A 23632-nucleotide genomic window follows, 5' to 3' on the forward strand; every position below is an offset into this window, starting at 1 on the left:
CTACCATGTCCCCAGGGTCTGAGGCCAGGCCTGGCATAAAGCAGTGAAGACTAGGAATGAGTATTTGTGATGAATGGGTGAATGCAAGCAGCTGAGTCCTCTGTGGGAAGATTCCCATCGATCCCAGTGGAACTGGTGCAGTGAAGAGAAAGGAGGGTCTGCTGGGTTCCCACTGCCACCCAGGCTGCAGCGGCATAGACTGCCCATTCTCTAGGTCCCAAAGACCCCCCACAGCTAAAAAACTGGACTCAGGGGAGCAGGTAGAGTAAGGTACTAACATTTTTAATACAGTCTGATCAGATCAATTCACATCATGAGGTCAGCCTGGGCTTGCTCCCAGGTGACACAACTGAGGCACACAATGTCTCCACCTCCTGCTCCCCTACACCTTCCTGGCTCCCAACAGCATTGAAGCCCCCTACCTCCCTGATCAGACTGGCATTTTTAAAATTCTGCATAAAACTATTTCTTCCATAGACTTCAAACAATCAACTAGCCAAGTTAATTATGGTACATCTAAACAAAGTTTAATACTAACCCTAATGTGTGACTGCGGTTTACAAAGAGCTCTGTATCACCTGGGATAGCTTTCAGTAGCAATTCACTACAACTGGTCCTAAAAAATAATAACAATAATAATAATAATTAGAGAATTAAAACCCAACAGCAAGTTGAATGGTTAAAATCACATAAGAACTGGAATCTGAGGTGGGGGTGTCCTCTGTAGCTGAGTTTGCCTTATAGCAAAATGCTAGTCTTCAGGCAGGGCTCAGGAAGGTCTGGGGCCCTCTAGGTCAAGGGTCAAACTCAGGTGGCTCTCAGAGGACACTCACCCATGGTCCGTGGATGCTGTAGGCTTCCAGCTTCCTTAACAACAGTTGGGCATCAGCATTGTGTAAGTGGGTAGAAACCCTATTCTGGTTTCTTATGAGGGCTATGAGAAGGGGGAAACAAGGAAGTAGGGAAGTGGAGGGGACCAAAGTCACTGAGGCCCCAGGATGCCATCAGGCACTGGTTTGGGATTCGGGTCACTAAGAATTGAGCACCAGGAATTCCAGCTTCCGCCCTTTAGAAAAACCAGACTGGTGTTGCCTCGTAGGCCTATGTAGTGTTTTCTGCCCTTGTCCCATACCAGGTCTTGGAGATATTTCTGCAGAATATCAGATGAGAATCTATTTCTAAAGACCACTGGGGGTGGAGGGGTGCAGAATGGGTGGTGGAGAGGGAGTGGGGTGATAACGTTGGGGGGGGGAGTTAAAAACGAATAAAAATCTCTCAGCTACAGAACCCAAAGACATTACTTCCCTCCGCATTCACAGCATTTCTCAGCAATCCCCGATGGTCATTTCCGTGGGGACACAGCATTTGCCTCACTTCCCCTCAGGCCCCATGGGCTGCTGGTCAACCTCAGGATCTACTAAAGACGATGCAAACGCCGACTGAACAATCTGAAACCCAAAGGACTCGAGGAGAGACATGTTCTGCTGGGGAGAGAAAGGTGAGCCGAGGGCAGGACCCAGGTCCCCCAGGGGGCCCCCAAGGGCCCGGACATGCACCTTCTGGATGTGTTTGTTCAAGTAGGACTTAGAGCGGAAGAAGCTCCCACATTCAGGGCAGGGGTACTTCTTTTCCCCGTCAGACTCCATTTTGTTTTTGGGGACTGCCATGTCACAGGAGAAGGAGCCATTGGTGCTCTGCTTCTCCGGCGTCTTCAGGTCGCTAGCGTCCGAAAGGTCACCATAGGAGTCGGAGCTCTCAATCGGATCCTGATGTGAGCATTTCTGGCCTTCTAGGAGAAAATAAAACACAGAGGAGGGATGAGGCCAGGCTCTGGAAGATGCCCCTCCTGGAGGGGTGGGGAGGGGCCAGCTCACAGGCCGGTGGAGGGCAGCTGATGGCCGCCACTGCCCACGGAGATTCAGCTGGTCAGTCTGGGAGCCTGGAGTGCCTATGGGGGTGAGACAGTAGGGCCCTGGGACTGCCGGCCTACCTCGCCACGGCGCTTCATGCAGGTGCACGTGTTTTGCTCACCACCATCTCAGCCTGCATCAAGGAGAGGGAAACTCCACTGCTTCTGCCCAGAACAACTCAGACTCCCAACTCCTTGGCTCTCTTGGCTGCCCGTGGGGGTAAAATGGCCATTCTGATGACACCAAGCAGGTATGTCACCCCTGCACCGACTAGCTGCACCCTAGCAAGGCAGAACCGTAGCCCTGACGTCTTCACCTTGGGCACACCCCATCCATGGCTGAGACACAGAAGCCAATCCTTTTCCTGACACTACAAACCTTACCACCTTCTCTCTGCCAAAACTTTTCCAGGGCCGAGCAGCCAAAGCACAGAGATTAAAGCAACTCTGAAGAACTCAGTCAGCTGGCTGTCCCTGCAGGGCCCAGGGCAAGCTGGGCCTCAGGACAACCCCACCACTCTACCTTGCCTGGTCCACACTGGAGTCCTCCACCAGAGAGGCAGCTTCCTGCCCAGGTTCAGAGAGCCATGCCGGGAAAGGGAGATCTGTGATGGGAGCGTGGAGCATGCCATCTCTGCCATCTGCCAAGCCCCTGGAGCCATCCCCAAGACAACAACAACTTGAAATACCACAGAACAACCTGAATCAACAAGTGAAGTGGGACCTAGGGAGCGCTGTGCAAACCAACTCCAATCAGAGGCAGTCAGCTAGCTCACTGATCACCGTGCACCTCACAGATGCAGCCAGAGGCTCACAGCAACCAATCACCCCTATGGAGGGGAAGCCAGCCCTTGGCTCCCCCTGCCCTCAAGGTCACAGTGGGAGAAAGCATTCAGCTGCAGCTCCACACCATCTTTAGATGGCGACAGGCAAAGGACAGGCCCCGAGTGACTCATCATGCAGGGCTCCTCTTCCTGCTGTGGGCCCCGGACACCCCTGCAGGACTCCAGACTGTGGGGGCTGGCCAGGAGCAAGGGAGGAGGGCTGGGAGAGGAGGCGGGGCTGGATCTCGGCAGTGCCCTAAAGCCTCACTCACTACCCTAGAGTGAGATACCCACTGTGACATTTGTCCTGGAGGCCACTGCCACTCAGATCTCCTCGCCTCCTCAAGGCGGCCAGCAAGCCGGCAGCCTTCTTGCCTCCCCACGCCCGGCCTAGCGCCCCCACAACACAGTCTGCGCAGAGAAGCAAAGTGCAGAGCAAGGGGTCGCTTGCCTTTGTTGCCATAGGTCCTGGCGCAGTGGAACGCTGCTCCCCCATTCGGGATGGGCTCCTGGTGCCTGGAGACCTGGGGAAGGGGAACACCGTGGTGGGTTTTAACATGGACCTTTAAGTAGGAGGCAGAGGAGAAACCTAAACAAGACAAAAGGAGATGAGATCCCGCAGCCAGCAAAGACACTCTCTGCTTCCCCCACACCTCGCTTCTGGCCGCTCTGGCTAGCATTCCCAGATCAGCTGCACCTAGAAGGGGCCCCCTCCTTGGCTGAAAAAGGACTGCAATCACAGGAGCCCCCTGGCTCAGGCCGGAGGGTGGCACTGTCTTTGGCTTCTCCACAGAGCCCTCTCGGCAGGGCTGTGGTGCCTGCAGGGGTGGTCTAAGATCCTGCTCCTGCCTGTGCCAGAGGCCAAATGCCAACTTGCTCGCTTGGCATGTTAGCAACAGTATTTGAGTCATGTCTCACAGTCCTGGGTCAGGGGCCAGGACCATAGCTAGAAAGATAGTCAGAAAGTGTGTGGGACTCCAGGGCAGCCACAGGACTCCAGCCAGCACAGTGCCTGCTTACCACCTGTGAAAGGTAAACTAGACAACATACCAGAAGGCAGCAAGATGAAATCCCAAGGGAATGCCTTCAGGAACCCCCTTCCTCTATCAGGACACATTGTATTTTCCTAACATGCTCGCCTTCAAAATAACTGAATCTAGTAACTATTTAGGCCTTTTGAAGAACAACAAAAACAGGAAGTTAGGTTAAAGGAACACAGGATCTCTGATTCCTGGTGATGTTTTTGGAGTATCCATTAGGTTCACTTAAAGAAGAAACAGGGATACTCTTTTCTTTGTTTTCATTTGAGGGGAGGGGCAATCCAGCCATCTTGGAGCTGCTCAGGCCACTTTAAGCCACGAGATATCGCGGGCTAAGAAGAGCTGATCTTAGACCAGCTTCCACACCAGCCATTAAGTCTGAGGAACCAGGTGGGCCAGGCTAAGGATTCTGACTTGGGTTTCACAGGAAGAAGCTATACCATTGAAGCCCACTTGGTCAAAATTCCAAAAGTGCCTTCAGTAGGAAGCAAAATTTTTTAGTGTAAGGCCCACTTGGGGTGCCAGGACCTTGATGGTTTCTTTTTAATCCACTCTAGATCTGGTTGACACATTCTCAGGTATTCTCCTGGGATTCACTACTAGCAGGTCAGAGGCTGGAAAGTACTGTGTAATGTCTGCAAAAGACTCATTTAGAAGTCTGAGTCAGCATGGCCTTTCGAATTGCTGCTGAAACCATATCAAGTGATAATGCTGTGCCAGGGTTCAATGCATTCCATGCATTTTTCTGTATAATTTCCCCAACCATCCTAGGGCTGGGAACAGCTATTACACCCGTGTTACAGAGGAAGAACAGAGGCTTGGTGTGGCTGAGTAACTTAGAGTCGCACGCAGCTACTGAATGGCAGAGCCTGAACTCCACCGCGGCGCCAGATGCCACCAGAACTTGATCCTTCACTATTGGTCCTGTGGCTTGGCCCTGGCCCTAGAAAGCTCCCTCAGTCTTTTGGAGTTGGTTCCACTGTCACCACTTAACTCGTGCCTCTCTCTGCCATGCTAGCGAGTCTGACTGGAAGCCACTGGTGGATGGGGGCAGATCTGTGTGTCTGGAAGGGAAATGTGGGTCTGGATTAAATATTCCTTCCATTCCTAACACAGCTACTCCACAGACCTACCCAGACCAAATAATGACGTCTCGCCCGCTGGCTACAGCAAGTTGTCCCAACTATAACTGAGTCATCTGCCTGATCACTGGGCATCAGACTGGCTTTAGAGGGTCCCCTATGAACATTCCTAAGAGGGAGGATGTAGTCAAGAATAAAGAGATGAGCCAATGGAAAGGAGGATCCCAGCCCTGCCTCTTGGATTGGCACGTGGCCCCTGGCAACCAGCTGAAGGTATCAGGACTCTCTGACAATATGAAGCTACTTTATTTTTTTTTTAAGATTTATTTATGTATATAAGAACTGGGGTACAGGCCAGAGGTGTGGGGGTGAGAGGACTCACCAGAGACAGAGTGGGGAGCAGAACAGGCAGACTGACTGAAACACACTGCTGAGGGGAGCAGCGGGCGAGACAGGAGAGGTCTGCTGCGCCATGTGGGTAGCTCCCTGGCTGGCTGGGGATCGAACTCGTGCTTCAGTGGCTGCAGACAGCTTCATAGGTTGCTGCGTCTTTACCCCCTGAGCCACCAGGGAGGCCCGATATGAAGCTACTTTAGAAGGGAATTTTCCCTCTTTGTTTTGTAATCCCTGTGGGGCTGGTAATGAAACACTCTCCATGGCATACCAGAGCAGGGTATGATGTAAGAGGAGGGAAGGAAGACATAATTTTTTTAAAAAATATTTTATTTATTTATTTATTTAATTTTCTAGAGGCATGTCTTATTTATTTATTTATTTTTTTGTTTTTTGTTTTTTTTTTGGTTTATACATGCGCTGGGTACAGTCAGAAGCACGGGAGGGTGAGAGAATTCACCAGAGCCAGAGCGGGGAGCAGAGCAGGTAGAAGGACCGAAGTACATTGCTGAGGGGAGCAGCGGGCGGCAGGAGAGGTCTGCGCGCCATGTGGGACCCTCCTCCGGTGGCCGGGGAGCAGCCGGGAATTGAACCGGCGCCGCAGAGGTCGCGGGCAGCTTCGCAACCCAGCGTTCAACCGCTGCGCCACCGGGGAGGCCCTAAAGATTTATTTTTTATTTATACAATAGCTGGGGTACAGGCCAGAGGCACGGGAGGGTGAGAGGATTCACTAGAGACAGAGTGGGAAGCAGAACAGGCAGACTGACTGAAAGAACTGCTGAGGGGAGCAGTGGGCGAGGCAGGAGAGGTCTGCCGTGCCATGTGGGAATCTCCCTGGCTGGCCGGTAATCGAACCCGCGCTGCAGAGGCTGCAGACAGCCTCAGCACTGTGCTCAACCTGCTATGCCACCAGGGAGGCCCGGAATTTTTTTTTTTTTTTTTAAGATTTATTTATGCATACAAGAGCTGGGGTGTAAGCACAGAGGTATAGGAGTAAGAGGATTCACCAGAGACAAAGTGGGGAGCAGAACAGGCAGATCTACTGAAAAACACTGCTGAGGGGAGCAGTGGGCAAGATGGGAGAGGTCTGCTGCGCCACGTGGGTCAGCTCACAGGCCAGGGATCGAACTCATGTTGCAGTGGCTGGTGATCGCTTGATAACACTGTCTTTAACCCCTGCGCCACCAGGGAGGCCCAGAAGACAGAATTGTTATGTTTACTCCTGGCGGGAAGAGCTATACCAGGGGAATACAGCAGATGCTCACTGATAACTTACTGCGTTTTCCTGAAAAATCTAAGAAACACATGGCTGGGTCCTCTCGACTTCCCCCAGCTGCAGACTGTACTATCTATAGCGAAACCACATGGTGTGTGGTAGGAGTGGATCCACAGCTGCCACTTGAAGCCTAGAATTTAAACACAGAGCCACTTGGCAGCCAAGTGTTGGGATAAAGCAGAAGCCGAGTTTCTAAGAACGTATCTTTAAAGCCAGGCATATTTAGCTGGAATTCTAAACTCATCTGCCTGTTCACCACTGGTTAACCAAGAATGAAAGTGGCAGCTTGATCCAGGTGTGATGGAGACACTGAGCATGCATGTGATTCCACTACAACTACAAACCACCCTCACTCGCACTCCAGAGACAATGAATTTATTACCAAAATTCACATTTTCTTGCCTGGCATGCTGCAGTTATACTGCAGAAGAAGAACCCTTTTTTCATAGGTTCCACATCTGCAAGAATTAGGGACTGCTTTCTCCCCATCCAGACCTTGGTGGAAACATGCCCAACTGAATTGTGTTGAAGGGGGGCACTAAGCAGGTTTGTGTCAGCTCAATCCAGGGGAGCGGCAGGCAGACTGTCTGTGACCATGCTTGGCCTCGATGATGTGCACTTACATCTGACTGGAGAGAAGCCTTCCTCTGCCTTTTCAGCAGTGACGTTGGAGTCCAAATATGGACTCTGTCAAAGGCAGATTCCCAGGCAGATTCCCTCTTCCTTGTATCAGTAAGTTCGTGCATATAAGGAAAGGCCCTGCTACAGAAATTTAAAAAGAAAGGAAGGTGGGCCTCCCCTGGTGGCGCAGGCGGTTGAGCGCAGCGCTATGAAGCTATCCGCAGCCTCTGCAACAAGAGTTCAGTCCCGGTCGGCCGGTGAGATTCCCACATGGCGTGGCAGACCTCTCCTGTCTCACAAGCTGCTCCCCTCAGCATTGTGTTTCAGTCAGTCTGCCTGTTCTGTTTCTCGCTCTGTCTCTGGTGAATCCTCTCACCCTCCCGCACATCTAGCTTGTACCCCAGTTCTTGTATAGAAATAAATAAATCTTTAAAAAAAAAAAAGAAAGAAAAGAAAAGAAAGGAAGGTCCTTCTCTCCTGTTCACTGTTCAATTCAATGGATTTCCTCAGCTTGAGGAAGAAAGGACATGCTTTGCCAGCCATGATACATCTTTGCTGAAAAGTGTTTTCCTCTAGAGATGGTATGACCCACATCCTGATATGTCACTAAGACAAAAACTAGGCGATCTGTCTCATAAACTTGCATTTGAGTCAACTGTGGGGCTAGGGCAGCCAGGCTGTCTCCCCTCTTTTCATTCTTCACAGCCAGCAGTCATTGTAGGTAATTAGGTTGACTACTTAAGAACTGTTCAGATTGAAGGATCTTAGAGGCTTGGACGTTGACCTGATCCAACCTCAGCTGTTGCGGCTGATACGTCACCTTTGCTTAAACCTTTGCTTGAATCCTTGTAGAGGTTCACAGCCTTGGTGGCAGGCAGGGCAAAAGATGACACCGAGGTCTCTGCATTTTAATTCCAATGTCTCAAGTGTCTCTGGTGTCCTTATCCTCTTCCTGGAAAAACCGTCTTCCTCTTTTTGCTGGGTAGGAGCATGGGGAATCTCTCCCTATTTCTGCTCAAGAAGTGGGTCCAGGCGTAGAATCCTGCTCCTTCTCTTCTGATAAAGACTGTAATTGTTTTCTCTCCTTCTGAGTACCCAGGGTGGGTTAGACCCAGAGTGCGCGTCTTCCTGGAGGAACGAGACTTCCACTCTGACTCTGGTCCCCAAAGTAGTTTATTCAGCCTTGATCCAGACCTGGTCTTGGTTTTTCTGAGAAAGGTTGGCCCTGGTTTGCCCTCTGGCTCCCGACCCCAGTCATGTAACCCTGCAGTCACACCCAAGTCCTCTCTACCAGCCCAGGAAAACAAATCCTCATGTGCAGTAGTTGTTGGCTTCGACACATCAGCTGGCTTCTAACTGGGTCAACGTTCCTGCGGTTTCTTGCTGCTCCCAGCTCTTCTTTCTTCCTGAGCTGGGCCCCCAGCCCTGCATCTCGTCCGCTGTCCAGTTCTTGTCTCACTGTAATCTGGGCTAGGCTGAGTCTCATCGTCAGGATTCTTCTCCATGCTCGTATGCTTGTTGTCTTCCTGCCTCTGGGCTCTGACCCCAGTTCTCAGGCTGAGAAATTCAACTTTGAAAACTTGACAAAACACATGTTGCAGCAGGATCAGAGTTACTTGGGGATACTGTCAGGAAGCCAGGTCAGGATGAAACAAGACAGGAAACCATCTTTTCCGAGAGCCAGGACAGCCACAGTCAAGGTGGTCAGCCATGGTCTGACAGCCTCCTGCATGCTCAGCCCAAGTGCTCGCTACCCAGGGACGCTCCTGCGAGAAATGGACTCTTCTGACACGTTGGAAATCAGGACAGACAGCTGAAGCGGCTGTTACTAGCACCTCCCATTTTCACAGCAGGTTTCCTGATGGTACCCATATCGACCGGCAGTTGCCTTCACGGCAAACCCCAGGTATGCAGTCCCAGGAAGGGCCCTGTTCCAGCGCACCAAGAACACTCAAATTCTCAGCAGTCTCTTTCCACCAGGGACCTCAAGAACAGGGAGACAGCACGGGCACCCAAAGATTCCAGCCAAGCACTGCAGGAAAGTTGTGCCTGGTCCAGACCAGAGCCTCGGCGATCCGCGTCTTTCCTGATACTATTGGAAAGTGTTGGGGCTTCCTCCTTGTGGGGCAGTTCCTTGTGGGGTTCAGAGGACTTTCACCCACCTTGTTTCCCACAATCCTCACAACAACCCTGTGAGATGGGCAAGGGAGTGGTCTTAACCCCATTTAAGAGATAAAGAAACTGTGGCAGAGAGAGGGGAAGGGAGCTCTCAAGGTCACATAGTATGAAGTAGGAGGGGCTGTGACTAAACCCTAGGTGCCCTGACTTCTGGTTCAGTACTTACTCCACTGAGTCACAAGAAAATTTCCAGAAGCATTGGGACCAGGAGATAGGACTCCCCAGTCACGGCCCCACCTAGCCAAAGCAAGCGCACTGTGCAGAAGCACCCTCACACCCACCAGACAGCTGCCAGACCTCCTCCAGCACATACACGGCACAAGCCTCCTCCACTGACACTGTGCTTGCAAAACACAAACCTCCAGTCCTTCCAACGCCAACAAGCCCTGGCAGAAGCCCAGGGACAAGCTGCCTTCATCCAACACAACACCGGGACCACAGAGCCAGACGCCACCCGAGCTGACCCAGGCCATCCGCACACTGCCCTGCTCAGCAACTTCCACTTTCCTCTGTCATCAAGGCCACAACTGACCCAGGCTTGGGATCTTTTCTGACCATTTGTGCTAAAAAGTTTCCACCCCTTGTTGATATCCAGATGCCAGGGAATCAGCCAGCAAAAACTCTCCAACAAGGACCCCTTCTAATCCCATTTCCTGGGGCCTAATGACTCCCTCACCAACCTCAATAGTGCCATGATGTCTACAAAATCCGTGAGCAGCAGCTGTATGTGTTACAGGCCCAAGCATGGGAGCAACATCTGGAAACTTCCATTCCAAGGACTTCTATTCCCAAGAAACTCAGATAGGAAGGGGTAGCAAACAGCTAGCTAGGCAATGAAGGTGTTTACTGTTCAGTGGGAAGGAAGGGCCAGCCGTGTGAATAGTGGCATCTGAGGTGGTTGGCCAGGCATCCCCAGGCCTCCCACAAAGCTCAGGCCCATCCTCTGGAAGTGAGGAAACAGCAGGGAGATTACCTCGGTTACAGATACTGCAGAAGTTGCTCGGCCCCTCGCTGTGCTTCTTCAGATGGTCTGCCATGTACGCTGCCCGCAAGTACTTCCCACACACCTGGCAGGGCACCTTGTCTTCATGACAGGCCAGGTGGGAGCGCAGGCGGTCTCGGGTGGCAAAAGAAGCATTGCAGGTCTGAGGGCAGAAAGGAAAATGGGATGGGATGAGGTAGAAACTGGTATTCCACACCCGATTCCCCACCAAACACATGGTGAAGCAAAAACCATTTATGGCGAACACATGGACTCCTGTGCTGACTTTTCCTTGAGAGCTTTATAATTTGGCCCCTGTTTTTCCTCACAATGCCAAGTAGCTGCTCTCAGTTCCTAGGATGCCTCCTCATGGGGCACCTGAGTTGCAATCATTGGTTACAAGTGATCAGCATGACACACCCCAAACCTGTTCTAACTCAATTCTAACTCCTCTATAAAATAATCATCCTTCAACATTAAGAATTGAGTTTAGGGAGTTTAAGTTTAGTTGCACTAGCTATTAGTGAATTTACAGGTGAGTTCCTGGCATATATACATATCACTCTTCATGTTCTCCATCCTGGGTTTCCCCTCTACAAAGAATTCAATTTATATAGTGGCGTTAGGCTTAGCCACAGGAAAATGGAAAGGCAGGACAAAGCACAAAAATTCTTCTTCATAATCTCACAAGTTTGTACTGAAAATGCAGCCTGCAAAATGATAGTGTCAATTCTGCTACTGAGAATTACCAGAGAGAAAACGGGTCGGAGGCTTCAGCAACATTTGTGAAAGGTTAAGTTGGGGAAGTGCTGGCAATAACAAGGATAACGGCACTACCCTGCATTAATTGAGCACTCGTTCTGTCAGACAGGCACCACGTTTAGCCTTTCAGAGGCACTGACCTCAAGTTATCCATCTTTACAGCCTGAGACAGGCTGTGATATCACCCTCCAAGAACGCAGTCATAGAAAGCAGTGGTGTGAGCACCAGCTCACAGCCAGGCCCAGGGCCAGATGACTCAGGAGCGGAAGGCAGCCCCAGGTCCCTGGGTGTCTCCTGTTCCTGAGGCTCCACTCGGTCTTGGTCACTGCTCTCCCCACACGCTTCCTCAGCCTGAGCTTAGATAGGCAGCCCAGCCTTGGAGGTCATAGAAGAGCACTCAGGAGAGTTGAATCTGGTGATTCTTAAGTCATTTTGGCCCCATGGTGGTGTTTCAGGGATGCTTACTTTTGTTCTCTGTGTTTGTGTTTGCTGTTCTAGAACTGCACAGAGAAAGCAACATACATCTTTAAATATGTTCCATATTGGGTGTCAGCCCACTGAACGCGCACTGCCCCATTACCTTGCTAGAGCAGCGCTACTCCAGCTACCTCTGCCTAACAGAAGCACAGCCTGAGATCTCCAGGTAAGACCACGGTGAAAATTCACCTCCTGACTTTGTGGTCAACGTGAAAAGCAAATGCATGGAGTGCTGAGGAAGAACCACTGTTGCTATCCGTTCCCAAATGTCTATGTGCATCAAGGCAGGCCTTGGGGTCCTCAGTCACTTTTAAGTAAATATTACTAATTTGAATAGAGCACTTTATATTAATGAAATACTGCCTTTATCATGTGACGTAGTGTATTCATTTGACAGATGAAGTTAAGTTTAGAAAGTGATTTTTTCCAAAACAACTAAGCAGATGGAGGCCTAAAGAGAATACAGGGCGGCTGGAATATGAAACCGTCCCTGAGCCTATGTTCTTACCACCTCCAGGCTCAGTAGAGGTAGCTTCTGGTGAGCAAAAGGTGCCGATATTTTTAACACCATGTACTTGGTAGCCAGTACTCCTAATAGGGAGAGGTGACAGGGTTTGTGCAGGGAAACTCAAACACTTGGGTGATGAGAAGGCATCACTGGCACTCAGTTCCATGACTATAGGTGGGGTCTACCTCGGGCAGGAACCTCATGACCCTATCACAGGCCCCAGCAGGGGGCCATGAGACACTTCCCCCTAGACCACCAGCCTGTAAGCCAGAGCAAGGGCTGCCATCCACACCCTTGGGAGTCAACACCTGTCGACTTATGCAGGGATAAGAGCCAGATTTGCCAGCCAGCAATCTGAGGACCACACCTCCGTCCATGAAGGCAGTGTGGTCCATGCCTCAGAATTCAGAGGAACCAAACATGGGCCAGGTGTAGGAAAAGGGGGCTGAAAGCACGCATTCAGGATTCGTCTTCCGCTTTCCCTGGGTGAGGGCGCCACTAGAGGGCTATGAAAGAGATGCCTTGTTTCTCTTGCCAACCTTCTTTTGGGACCTGCCCTTTAAAGTATTGCCTGTCATACTTTGCTACCTAAAGATAACGGACAGCCAAACCTCAGTTATCGACAAGTGGATTATCCATTTGGGGGATTAGCTGATCAAATTTAAAATTCCAGGCCAGGCTGACTCCCCCACACCGTCCTCCACTGATTATCTCTTAAGGAGTGAGAGCTAACTTTAGTCTGAACAAACATAATTAGGAATGTAAATCTGTTGGGGGGGGGGGCCCGGAAGAACACAAACACAACAAAAGTTTTCCCACTGAAGTGATGGTTGGCTTCTCTGTGCCAGAGTTGATCCTCGGTGGCGGGAGTCCCCAAGATTTTCTGGGGGAATTGTGAAAGTGTACAAGTGCCAGAAGTTCAGACATCATGGACCATAATGAGCCAGGAGAGAAGGGACAGAGAAGAGTGGCTGAGGGAGAGACATCTCAAAGAAGGGACACCTAGAAGCGATGCCGAGGCTCTTAGGAGAAAGGCGTTTCCTGTTCTGGAGACGGAGAAGACAGAGGGGCCCTGAGACAGGTAGAGCGGGCCAGCGGCAGAGAAGCCTGATTGATCACTGGTGCTTGGGTCGGCTGCTCTGCCCACAGCCCTTTGGGTGAGGACGCCTGCCTGTCCCAGCCACCCCAGCTCGGCTGGCCCTGCGCTTGGCCACCTCTGGTCATCGCACCCACCCCTGGCCCAGTCATGCTTCCTTCCCTCCCCTTCCAGTCTCTCCCCATCCCACTTCCTGAAGCTTTTCTTCCCAAGGGTTGAGCTGCTCAGGAATGAGACCCAGAGGGTACCAAGGACACAAGTGTACTCCCCACCCTCGGTGGCCTTTGAAATCTGGCAGCCTCAAGGGGTGTCTTTTCCACAGTCCTGGAAAAGTCAGGACACGCAGAGGCCCAGTGTCATGGGCCTGTTGCCTTCTCGTTTCTCCGGGGTATCAGCTCCCTTATTCCCACCTCCATTCATTTGAGCTATCACTCCAGCCCACACCATCCCAACTAGGCCCTGGGAAGTGGGGCCACTGGGAGCAATGGGAGAGGCCTGAGCTGCTGTAGATTCTCAGCTTCAGGCTGAACTCAACATGGTAGAAATGTCCTGGCCCACCAAACGCATATCCCCGGTGTCGGGGGCATCTGGGCCGGGTAAGGAAACTTAATTCGGTGCCACTGCTAAGCCTCAGGCTCCATGCCTCCCTGCTTTGAATGGCCTTTTCACTCAAGTTATGGCACCAGTCTCTAAGTGACCCCTTTTTTCCTCTGCTCATCAGGAGGGGCTGAGAGGTAAGGCCTATGCCCAGCTCTGCCAGGGGCCCAAGGAACTAACTCCCAGAGAGCCGTCCCTTCCCCTCTGCTTTCAGAATACACACCGTGCATAGGAGAGGCCCTTGCTGCTTAACCAAGCCCAGGCTTACTTGAAAGTAAGGCACACCCGGCTGGCCAGCCCAAAGCATGAAAGCCAGAATGTCTTCACCTGCTGGATCATCACTGGGGCGTTCTGGCTATGGGGCTGGTGGTGGGGCCAGCAGGTCTGTGAGAATGTGTGTTGGAGGGCGGGGCAGGAGTGGGTTCGTACACCATGGGACAATGTTGTCAGTGTTATGACACAGACCAAAGACAAAACACACAAAGCCTCAAGTGTTAGAATGAAAACTTTTATCATCACTCCTGTTACCCCCGCGGAGCCTGCAGGGGCTAACAGGGTGCACCACTGGGATCTGAGGGGGTCTATACCTGCTTATCAGCCCCCAAAGCCATAGACTGGGGTGACCCGATATAAAGCTACTGGTTAGTCTAGTTCCTGAGCAGACCTGCTAATAAACCTCAAAAAACACAAAAGTCTAATTCATTAGCCAGAAATGAAAGCAGAACCTGTCCGAGTGGGAAGGGAAGAGGGCAGCATGGGTTGACCCAGTTGGAGATGTACCAGAGTCTCCTCTGAAGGAGGAGTCACTTCTAGAGTGGGGGGAGGGGTGGCCAAGCCCCATTTGGAACTCCATGCCTTAGGGGAGGTGATGCCAGGGAGGGGAAGCATGAAAGCCAGAGGCTTAGTTCCCAGGAAAGCACCAACCTCCAAAATCACGCAGGCAAGGACAGACACACAGAGGTGCCACCTGTTAAAGGGGGACAAAAAAGACAAGAGCCCAGAAAGATCCTGGAGGCTGTGGGGAGACTCCTGTGGGGCTCCCTTGCTACCCCCATCAGGGGTCTCTGAGCTGGGAAAGCCTCCCAGTTAGTCACTCCAGGAGGAGCTGGGCATACTGGGCAGGAACCATTCTACGGGCACCTCTCCAAAGCAGGGGTCTCAGACCCACTGCCACTCCTGCTCCCCTCCACAAAAAAACCCTCTCCAAGGAGGCCAGGCTAACCTACAGGCCACTGGGTAAAGGCCCGGCTACCCTCTGGGGCAGTCCAGCCCTGCCTCAGATATCCTGGTGGGGCTGGGCAGAAGAGAGCGTTGCTGGAGTGTGCTGGGCCCAGGTTTTCAAGGGCTGGGAATGACTTTTTTAGAGAAAGGGAAAAGGCGGTGTCAGGAACCGAATGGGACGACCTCCACAAAGCAGGCTGGGCAAAGTCCCATGATGGCAGTTCGCTAGGAAGAGATTCCAGGGGCGGCAGGCCGCTGCTGCTCCCAACCCACACCTGGAAAAAGGGCAGAGAGTGCAGGTTACCCCCCCAGGCCACCGGGCACATCCCCACTGCCCTCTGGGCTCCTCCTACTCTGCCCTGGGTGCTCAGCACACTACCTGGGAGAGTCAGAATGTGCTCTATGATGAGAGAATCAGAGAACCAGAGAGAGAGAGAGAGAGAGAGAGAGAGAGAGAGAGAGAGAAAGAGAGGAAGCAATGAGGCAAAGACAGATCCCAGCAGGCCCACCCGGAGTCATTCTCCTCGGGAGGCCGCCTAGCCTGGCATCTGTGAACAGTGTCCGCACCAGGACCCTGGCTCTTTGCCCTACCTACAGCACATCCGTCCCTCTCTACAGGAACCCTCCCTCCTTGCCACCAACAGGAAAAGAGAAGCAGGTTATCCTACCAGAGGTTGTAGTAAGCATCCCACAACTCTGTCTCTCCCTCACAGGGGGGGACTTGGCACAGGAGAGGACATAACCAAGGAGAAGTCAGGTGTGTTTTCCATCCACACAGGAATACACAGTGGTCAGGAAAGGAGACTCAAATTTTTCTGGGCACCACAGGACCCCCACATGTTGTTCCAGAAACAAACCAAGGGTGAGAATCGTGCCCAGCCTTCCCTACACTGCTAGCTACACAAAGCGTTCACAAGGAAGAGAGACCACCTTGCTTTCCAGTCCTCAGAAACCCTGACTGTTGGTACACTTGGCTCAGGATGGGATAAACAGGTGCCAGTGCTAGGAGGTGAGGCCACCCACCCCTCCTGTCTGAGGGGACCCAGAAGGAGCGCCCCCTCAGGGCAGGCTGTCTGGCCACAGGGGAAGAGACGAGACCACCAGGAGCCCTTCACCGACCTTTCCCTCCCCACGGGGGCCCTTGCACGCTGCTGGGAACCAGAAGCCAGGCCCAATGGGGAGCCCCAGGACACTTACACAACGTGCCCCGCCATCCAAGGAGCCGACACACGCCGGGAGAGGAAAGCCAAGCAACAGAGCAAAGACGAGACAGGGTGGGAACCAGGACCCAGCAACCAGGAAGGAGGGGACATCAGCAGTGGGGGGGATGGGGCTGGGGGGAAGAACAAAGGAGAGCAGACGGAGGGTGGAGGGACAGAGGGGGAGGTGTGCAAAGCGGTGGTCAGCCAGCCAGCCCAGCACACATCATGGCCGAGGCTGTGAGAACAGCAGCATTTTCCTGCCCATCTCTGCCCTGGCCCGGTCCCTACCTGACACTTGTGAGGCCGTTCTGAAGTGTGAACCTGCTTGATATGTCCATTCAAGTGATCAGGCCTGGAAGAGAGAGAACCAAGAGACTTTAAAACAAGATGTCGAAATACGGGGGCTACAAACTTGGCCTGGCCCCCCTCCCACACGGCGCACACAACACTGCTGGAGAGGACTCCCTCTGCACCACCCCAGCATGACAAAGACAAAGTCACCACCCAGCTCTGACTACACGAGCCCCAGGCCTCTCTGCCCTGGTTTTCTCTAGAGGGGGAAGGGAAGTGAGCACTCGTCTCTGACCTTGCCTACCCGCCTCCCCCCACCAGAAACTCAATGATTTCTAGGACCGAGGAGGTGGCTTTCGAATGAGACGGGGCTGCCTCGCTGCAGCCTTTCCGGGAGGGGGTATGTGTGATTCATTGTCCAGACGAAAGCCCCTTAGAAACTCAGCCTTCCCCACCCCCAACCCCTCTCCCGCCACACAGCCAATGAATGCCACCCGAATGGAATTCAGTCCCCAGAGGCCATGGGATGAAGCCTGAAGTCCCAGCTGGGCTGGTAAACCAGATGCCCGTCTGAGCAGGTGGGCAGGGGCTGCCTGACCGGTAAGACTGGTTTCAGCTTGGGGCCCCTCTGAGGGAGTTCTCCATCCCTGGGTCCACACACACAAGGTCCTCAGTATCCAGGCAAGTTAAAACCAGTCTTTTATTCTGAATATTAAGAGGAAAACAAAACAACCTACTGCTCCCGGAGCTGCTTCAGTTCCCTGTCGGGCTCGCTAGAAAGTGAATCTAAACAGACATCCTGCCCCCCTTCCTCTCTGTCCTGAAAACATAAAGGGGATCTGTGGGCTCAGTTTGGCTCTGGGGCAGATCAAAGATTTCCGTGTTAAGAAGGGACTCTGGGTGCCAAACTCGGTGCCCTCTGACTCCAGGGGGCTCTGAGGGGCAAACCAGCCTACCCACCCAGGACCACCAGTGCTGGGCTGAGGGATATGGTGGCAGGGTGGCGTCAGGACTCCCAGATGCACTTGTTTCAGCCCCTCCCTCGGCAGCCATTCAAGCGGGGAAAGTTGCTGGAGGAGCCCAGCCTCTCGCCCCCAGAGGGGGCCCCACGCCTGGTGCCGGAAACACAAAGGGAGCCCAGGGAGAAGAATGGTGAGGCCCTGTGGCTGTGGCCTGAGGAATCCAGCCCCTACCCACAAGGCCCCAAGGAAGAGAGACAGCAGGGCACGCCTCGCACAGGGAACTTCCCCGAGGGAAGAGTAAGCAGCTCTTGGCCACACCATCTCAAAATCAGGGCCACTAAAACTCAGCCCAAACCTGACATGGCCCCGTACGATCAAGTGACCCCCACAAGTCCCACACCCTCAGATCTTGGCAAGGAGCTGTCCCCAGGAGCCAGGAATAGGACAGGTCAAGATGGGGGAGAGGGCACCTTTCCTCACCTGGAGAAGCCTTTCCCACAGCTCTGGCAGATGTAGGGCTTGCCCACGGACCCATCATGGGATCGCACATGGTAGGACATACGATCTTTTCTCTTGAACCGCAGCCCACACACGGGGCAGGAATAGGGCTTCTCCCCAGAGTGGGAAAGCTTGTGCCGATTGAGATGATACACGTCACGGAAGATCTTGCCGCAGATCTCACATGCCACCTGCTTCCTGGTCCGACTCCTCTTTCGGGGGCCATCGGGGTCCTCAGAGATAGGTAGCCCATTCTCACCCAGCCTTGGAGGAGGAAGGTCGATGTACCCCAGCTGCAGGCTGGTGACACCGTGCTGGGCCTCGTGCTGGCGGAGCCGGTTGGCATCAGTGAACACCTTCCCACACAGGCCGCAGGGAAGGATGCCTGCCTCCCTCAGGCCCCCAGGGGATCCGAACATTGAGTCCAGCAGGTTGGCCTTTCTTGGGCGACCCCGGCCTCTCTTGCCAGTCAGGGGAGGGGCACTGGATGCCACATTTGGGAATGGGGAAGTCAGCAGTTGGGGGGACAGGGGTCCAGCCACCATGGGCAAGCGGTCCACCCCAGGTAACACAGGCAGGGAAGCCTGGCCTGCAATGGTTGCACCAGCCGCCCGGGCTGCCTCCTCCTCGGGCTGCATGCTGCCTGCGATGCCATTGCTGTTGGCAGCCAAGGCCGCCCCGTTGGTCATGTCCAAAGGAAAGCCCAAGTCCGAAGTCCCAGGGGGACGAAAGAGCATGATGTCGGCCCGGGCAGGGGGCACCAGGATCTGCACATTGGACTGTTTGATGACTTCCTGGCAGATCTCAATGACCGACCTCATCAGCAGGAACTTCGCGGCCGTCATGAGCTCCGGGAAGCTCTCCAAGCGAACCACGATGCGGGACGTGTAGGCGAAGTCCAGAATGTCGCCGAACACTTTGGAGCTGATAGTGTGCATCTCCAGCTCCCGGCTGCCCCCGGCCCCGCCGCCCGGGGCCGCCGCGGCGCCCCCCACGTCGGCGGGACCCCCGTCGGCAGCTCCGCCGTCGCCTAACTGGGCGCTGAACACCGACTCAAAGTACTCGCTGCAGGCGGCCAGCACGGCGCGGTGCGCGGGGAAGCTCTCGTCGCCCACCCGCAGGAGCACGTCGCAGAAGCGCCCGCCGTTTTTGCGCTGCTGGTTCAGGTTGTGCAGCATCTCCGTGCTGTGCCTGCTCACCTGGTAGGTGTAGCAGCCCGACGGGCCGCACGAAGCGTCGTTCACCCGCTCCATGGCCGCCGCCCCCTCCCCACAAGCCGGGCCGCGGCACCTGCCCGCCCCCCTCCCTTCTCTCCGGCCACGAGAAGCGGGGCGCAGCGGACGCGCCCACACTCCCCACACGTGCCGGCCCGGGTCGCTACAGTCCCGCAGGTGCGCCGAGCGCACACGCCCCCTGCCCGGATCAGGCCGTCTAGACCACAGAACACAGCACCCCCCGCATCGCTGCCCCCACCCCGGCTAGATCGGGCGCGCCTCTCTCCTCCCGGCCCGCCCGCCTCGGCCGCGCGGTCTACCTCGCGGGGGGGGCGCGAGCGCCGAGGTGCGCCCCTCCGGCAGGCGCGCCTGCCACCTCCCCTCCCGCCGCCAGGCGGCGCCGGCGCGCGGCCGGCAGAGGCGCGCGCGCGCGGGGCGGAGGCGGGGCGGCCGCGCAGGCGCGCGCGCCGCGGCTGTTCCCGGGCCCGCTGGGGGCGCGCGCTGCGTCCCCTGCAAAGCGCGAGCCGGGGCGGGGGCGCCGGCGCGGAGGAAACAAAAGGCGAAGGCGGCGGCGGCCGGGCGCGCGCGGGGGCGGCGGCGCGGGCGGTCCCGGGGCCCGGCGGGCGGCGGCGGCGGCGGCGGGCGCGGGCGGCGGGCGCGGCGGGCGGCGGCGGCGGCGGGAGCGGCCCTTCCCGGCCGGCGGAGCCTGCGACGACGCGGCGCTGCGGCCCCGGCCTCCGTGTGCGCGGCGCGGAGGAAAGATGGCAGCGGCTGCACTTCCTCTTGCACTTTCACCCCTGGGGGGAGGAGAAGGAGGGGGCGATACCAACAACACCCCCCCTCTCGCTTGCAGGAAAAAAAAAAAAAAAAGCAACGGCCGGCTCGGCGTGGGGGGCCCCCGGCGCCCCCGGCCTCGCACGTGCGCACCGGAGCCCCGGCCTGCGCCGCCGCGCGCGGCAAACTTTCCACTTTCTTTGTGCCGAGCGCCCCCCCCTCGCCCCGCCGAGGATGCACGTCCCCCGTCCCTATTTATACAGCCCCCCGGCCGCGCCGCTCCCCCCGCTTCCTGCCCCCCCTCCCCATTCCCCGGCTCCGCCAATGCTCGCGCGGGCTGAGCCCCCGGCCGGCCCCCGCCTCCCCACCCCGCCCGCGGGGCCGGGGGCTGCAGCCTCGGCCCCCCCGGCCGATGCAAACGACGCGCCCGGCCAGCGAACCAGCGCCGCCGCCCCTCCCCGGCCGCCGGGAGCCGCGGGGAGCGGACGGGGCGGGGGGCGGGGAGCGCGCCGCGGGGGCTCCTGCGGGTGGGGGCCCCCCGGCCCCGGCCTGCGATGCGCACCCGTGAGCCGAGCGCGCAGCGGGGACCCTGCGGAGCCCCCTTCGGCGCGCGGAATCCCCACGAGTCGCCGGCGCCCGCCCCCCCCGCCCCCAGCCCCGAAGCGGGCCCGGGGTCCGGCTCGGCGCAGGCCGAACCCCCGGGGCGGCTCGTGCCCTCCGCGCCGCGGCCCTCGGGCGGCCTCCCCCGCGGACCGCGGCTCGCCGGGCTTTGTGCCCCGGGCCGCGGGAAGTCGCCGGCTCGGCTCGGGAAGGCGGCGGCGGAGGAGCGAGCGCGAGGGACGGGAGCAGGGGGCCCCCGCGCACCCCGGCAGCCCCTCCGACGGGAAGGGGGACGGGGAGGGGGGAGGGGCGCGCCCCTCGGCCGCCGCTGGCCGCGAGCATCGCCGCCCCGCGAGCCGCCCCGCGCCCAGGCCGTGGGCCCCGCCGGCGGGCCCGGGCGCTTTGTCCCCGGGCCGGGGGATGCTGCGGAGCGCGGCTCGGACCCCGGGGCTCGCCCGCCCGGGCAGCGCCGGCGGCCGCCGAGGGGCCGCCGGGCTCGGAGCCCCAGGCTGCAGGCGCCGCGTGCGCGGGCGGGAAGTTCCCACAGTTGCAAAGAGGGAGCGAAGTGTGCGTGCCAAACTTTGCACGGCTCCAAACTGAGCGCTTCCATGAGGAGAAGCGCCGTGCGGGGAGGGGCGTGTGGGTGCGGGCGCAAATGCGCGGCCCGGCGCCCCCGCAGCCTCCCCGCCCGCCCGCCCGCCGGAGGGTGTCGGGGGCATCCGGGCGCGGCGCGGCGGGAGGATCCGAGTTCAAATTGGAGACCTCCCTCTGGTCGTGTGTTCTGGTTCCAGTCACTTGGTCTCTCCGAGCCTGCTCTACGCAGAGTCAGTTTTAGAATCTGTGCGACGGGACAGCAACACCTGTCTCATGAGGTGGTGAGGCTTCCAAGGTCATGTCTGCACAGCGCCTAATTCTGCACCGGGCCCCTGCTCTGAGGAAATGAGAACATAGATTAGCCCCATTTTGCACACCTCCCCCTTAGGGCATATTAGGTGCCATTCGCCCGTTGGAGATTTAATAAATAAATTAATTAAAAGATCCGTAAGGGGTTTTTTTGTTTTTGTTTTTTTAAGAGTTATTTATGTATATAAGAGTTGGGGGACAGGCCAGAGATGCAGGGGTTGGGGGTGAGAGGATTCACCAGAGACAGAGCAGGGAACAGAACAGGCAGAGTGACTGAAATACACTGCTGAGGGGAGCAGCGGGCTGGTGAGACAAGAGAGGTCTGCTGCGCCGCGTGGGTTGCTCCCTGGCAGCCGGGGATCAAACTTGTGCTGCCAAGGCTGCGGGTTGTTTCATAGTGCAGTGCTTAACCCCTTGGGCCACCAGGGATCTGTGCCCAGATCCTTAAGATTTAAGGAAAGTTTCCTGAACTCAAGAGGCAGGCAATCTGTGTTCTAAGCCCAGACTGACCAGTTCTTCCACCACCGGGTAATGCCTTAACCTCTCAGAGCTGGGAGATTCTAGCAACTGGCAATTTTTGTGCTCCAGCTTGCTGCTAGGAATATCCAGCCACAAAGAGAGAGAGAGGGGTCTGACTATTGTGCCTGTGGTATACACACATCCTCTCTCCAAGATAGGTACAGCCACTCCGTTCTACCGTTGAAGGTAAACTGAGGGATCTGGTGACTTGCCAGAGGCCACATGTACATTGGTTAAGCCAGGATCACAGCTGTTTAACCTGCGTGCTCCCCCTCCTGACAGTGGCTTTGGAAGACCTTCAGTGGCTCCACAATAATTAGGAATGGCCCCACGTGCAGTACTTAGAAGACGGTGCAGTGACTAGCTTCATGGCAGAGGGTGAAGGAGGTGGGTTAACAGAATGCTTCAGAACCCTCATCCTCAGTGCTCGGAGGAAAGGAGAACATCGATTAGCCCCATTTTGCAAATAGGGTGCTTAAAGCTCTGGGAGTTTGAATATAAAGCCCAGGATCCCACCCTGGGGAATTGGCCAGAGACAGGTGCAGATCCCAGTTCTGACTAGGTTTGGGACCTTCCTCCTCCATGTCACCTTAGCAGTGCAGTTCTGTGCCCATTAAGCCGTCATGCCCCACTCACCCCCTTTCTCCAGCTCCCAGCAAGCACCATCTGGATTCTGTCTCTATGGATTTACCTGTTCTAGATACTTTGTATAAATGGATTCATACAATATTTGAGCTTTTGAGAGTGGTTTCTTTCTCTTAGCATAATGTTTTCAAGGTTCATGTTGTAGCATGTACCAATGCATCCTTCCTTTCTATGGCTGAATTCTTTTGTATGGATACACCACCTTTTCTTCATTCATTCACTGATGACCTGTTGACTTTGTGAAAAATACTGCTGTAAGCATTCATTTATAAGTATTTGAGTACCTGTTTTTAATTCTCTTAGGTATATACCTCCAGTGGGTCCTGTGATAATTCTATGTTTGACTTTTTGAGGAACCAACAGACTTTTCCACAGAGACTGCACCATTTTATATTACTATCACACTTGTATTTTTATAAGTAATTTTAGAGCTGTCAAACCTCCCATTTATTTTTTTTAAAGATTTATTTATGCATACAAGAACTGGGGTACAGGCCAGAGTTGCAGGCGGTGAGAGGATTCACTAGAGACAGAGTGGGGGAACAGAACAGGAGGATTGACTGAAATACACTGCTGAGGGGAGCAGCGGGTGAGCCAGGAGAGGCCTGCTGCACCATGTGGATCACCTCCCTGGCGGGGATTAAATTTGTGCTGCAGTGGCTGCAGACAGCTTCAGAGGCTGCATCTTAACCCCCTGTGCCACCAGGGAGGCCCCTCAGACCTCCCATTTATAAAAAAATATTTATTTATGCATCCAAGAACTGGGGTATAGGCCAGAGGTGCAGTGGGGGTGGGGGGGAGAATGAGAGGATTCACCAGAGAGAGTGGGGAGCAGAAGTGACTGAAATACACTGCTGAGGGGAGCAGCGGGTGAGACAGGAGAGGTCTGCTGCACCGTGTGGGTTAGCTCCCTGGCCGGGGATTGAACTCCTGTTGCAGTGGCTGCAGATAGCTACATAGTGCTGAGACTTAACCCCTTGCACAGAGGCCCCAAAACCTTCCATTTTATGAATGTCATGCTGAGGCTCAGAGATGTTAAGTAACTTTTCCAAAGTGAC

At 55.3% G+C, this 23632-nt stretch overlaps 1 protein-coding gene and 1 long non-coding RNA gene across 5 annotated transcripts; one reads left to right on the plus strand and one right to left on the minus strand.

The window, feature by feature from the left end:
* Window positions 1-266: 266 nt before the first annotated feature.
* PATZ1 (POZ/BTB and AT hook containing zinc finger 1) lies at window positions 267-20017 on the minus strand. 4 transcript variants are annotated; one of them, XM_037510930.2, is made up of 5 exons: window positions 17902-20017; window positions 16457-16520; window positions 10297-10468; window positions 3185-3322; window positions 267-1789 (listed from the first exon to the last, which is right to left on the minus strand). In XM_037510930.2, exons 1-5 carry the CDS (start codon window positions 19170-19172, stop codon window positions 1371-1373), a joined length of 2064 nt encoding a protein of 687 aa, XP_037366827.1. In that variant the 5' UTR covers window positions 19173-20017; the 3' UTR covers window positions 267-1370. The 4 variants fall into 4 exon arrangements, with proteins under 4 accessions (XP_037366827.1, XP_037366824.1, XP_037366822.1 ...); XM_037510927.2 differs by having other exon boundaries at window positions 3185-3257; window positions 17902-20014; XM_037510925.2 differs by lacking the exon at window positions 3185-3322 and having other exon boundaries at window positions 17902-20014.
* LOC129145796 (uncharacterized) lies at window positions 1184-11915 on the plus strand. Its single transcript, XR_008551868.1, has 3 exons — window positions 1184-1498; window positions 4890-5128; window positions 11566-11915. It is a non-coding gene; the product is annotated as an uncharacterized LOC129145796 (long non-coding RNA).
* Window positions 20018-23632: the final 3615 nt, after the last annotated feature.

This window comes from Talpa occidentalis, unplaced genomic scaffold (genome assembly GCF_014898055.3).
Source record: "Talpa occidentalis isolate TD23 unplaced genomic scaffold, MPIMG_talOcc4v2.1 talOcc4.14, whole genome shotgun sequence".
Lineage (NCBI taxonomy): Eukaryota > Metazoa > Chordata > Mammalia > Eulipotyphla > Talpidae > Talpa > Talpa occidentalis.

What these genes read in the sequence shown, in the direction of transcription:
- PATZ1 (XM_037510930.2), bottom strand. Translation starts at nt 19,172, where the DNA reads ATGGAGCGGGTGAACGACGCTTCGTGCGGCCCGTCGGGCTGCTACACC. An exon ending in AACGGCCTCACAAGTGTCAG is followed by an intron (nt 10,469 to 16,456) that starts GTAGGGACCGGG and finishes TTCTGCCCTCAG; the next exon opens with ACCTGCAATGCTTCTTTTGC. An exon ending in CTGCAGTATCTGTAACCGAG is followed by an intron (nt 3,323 to 10,296) that starts GTAATCTCCCTG and finishes TGTCTTGTTTAG; the next exon opens with GTTTCTCCTCTGCCTCCTAC.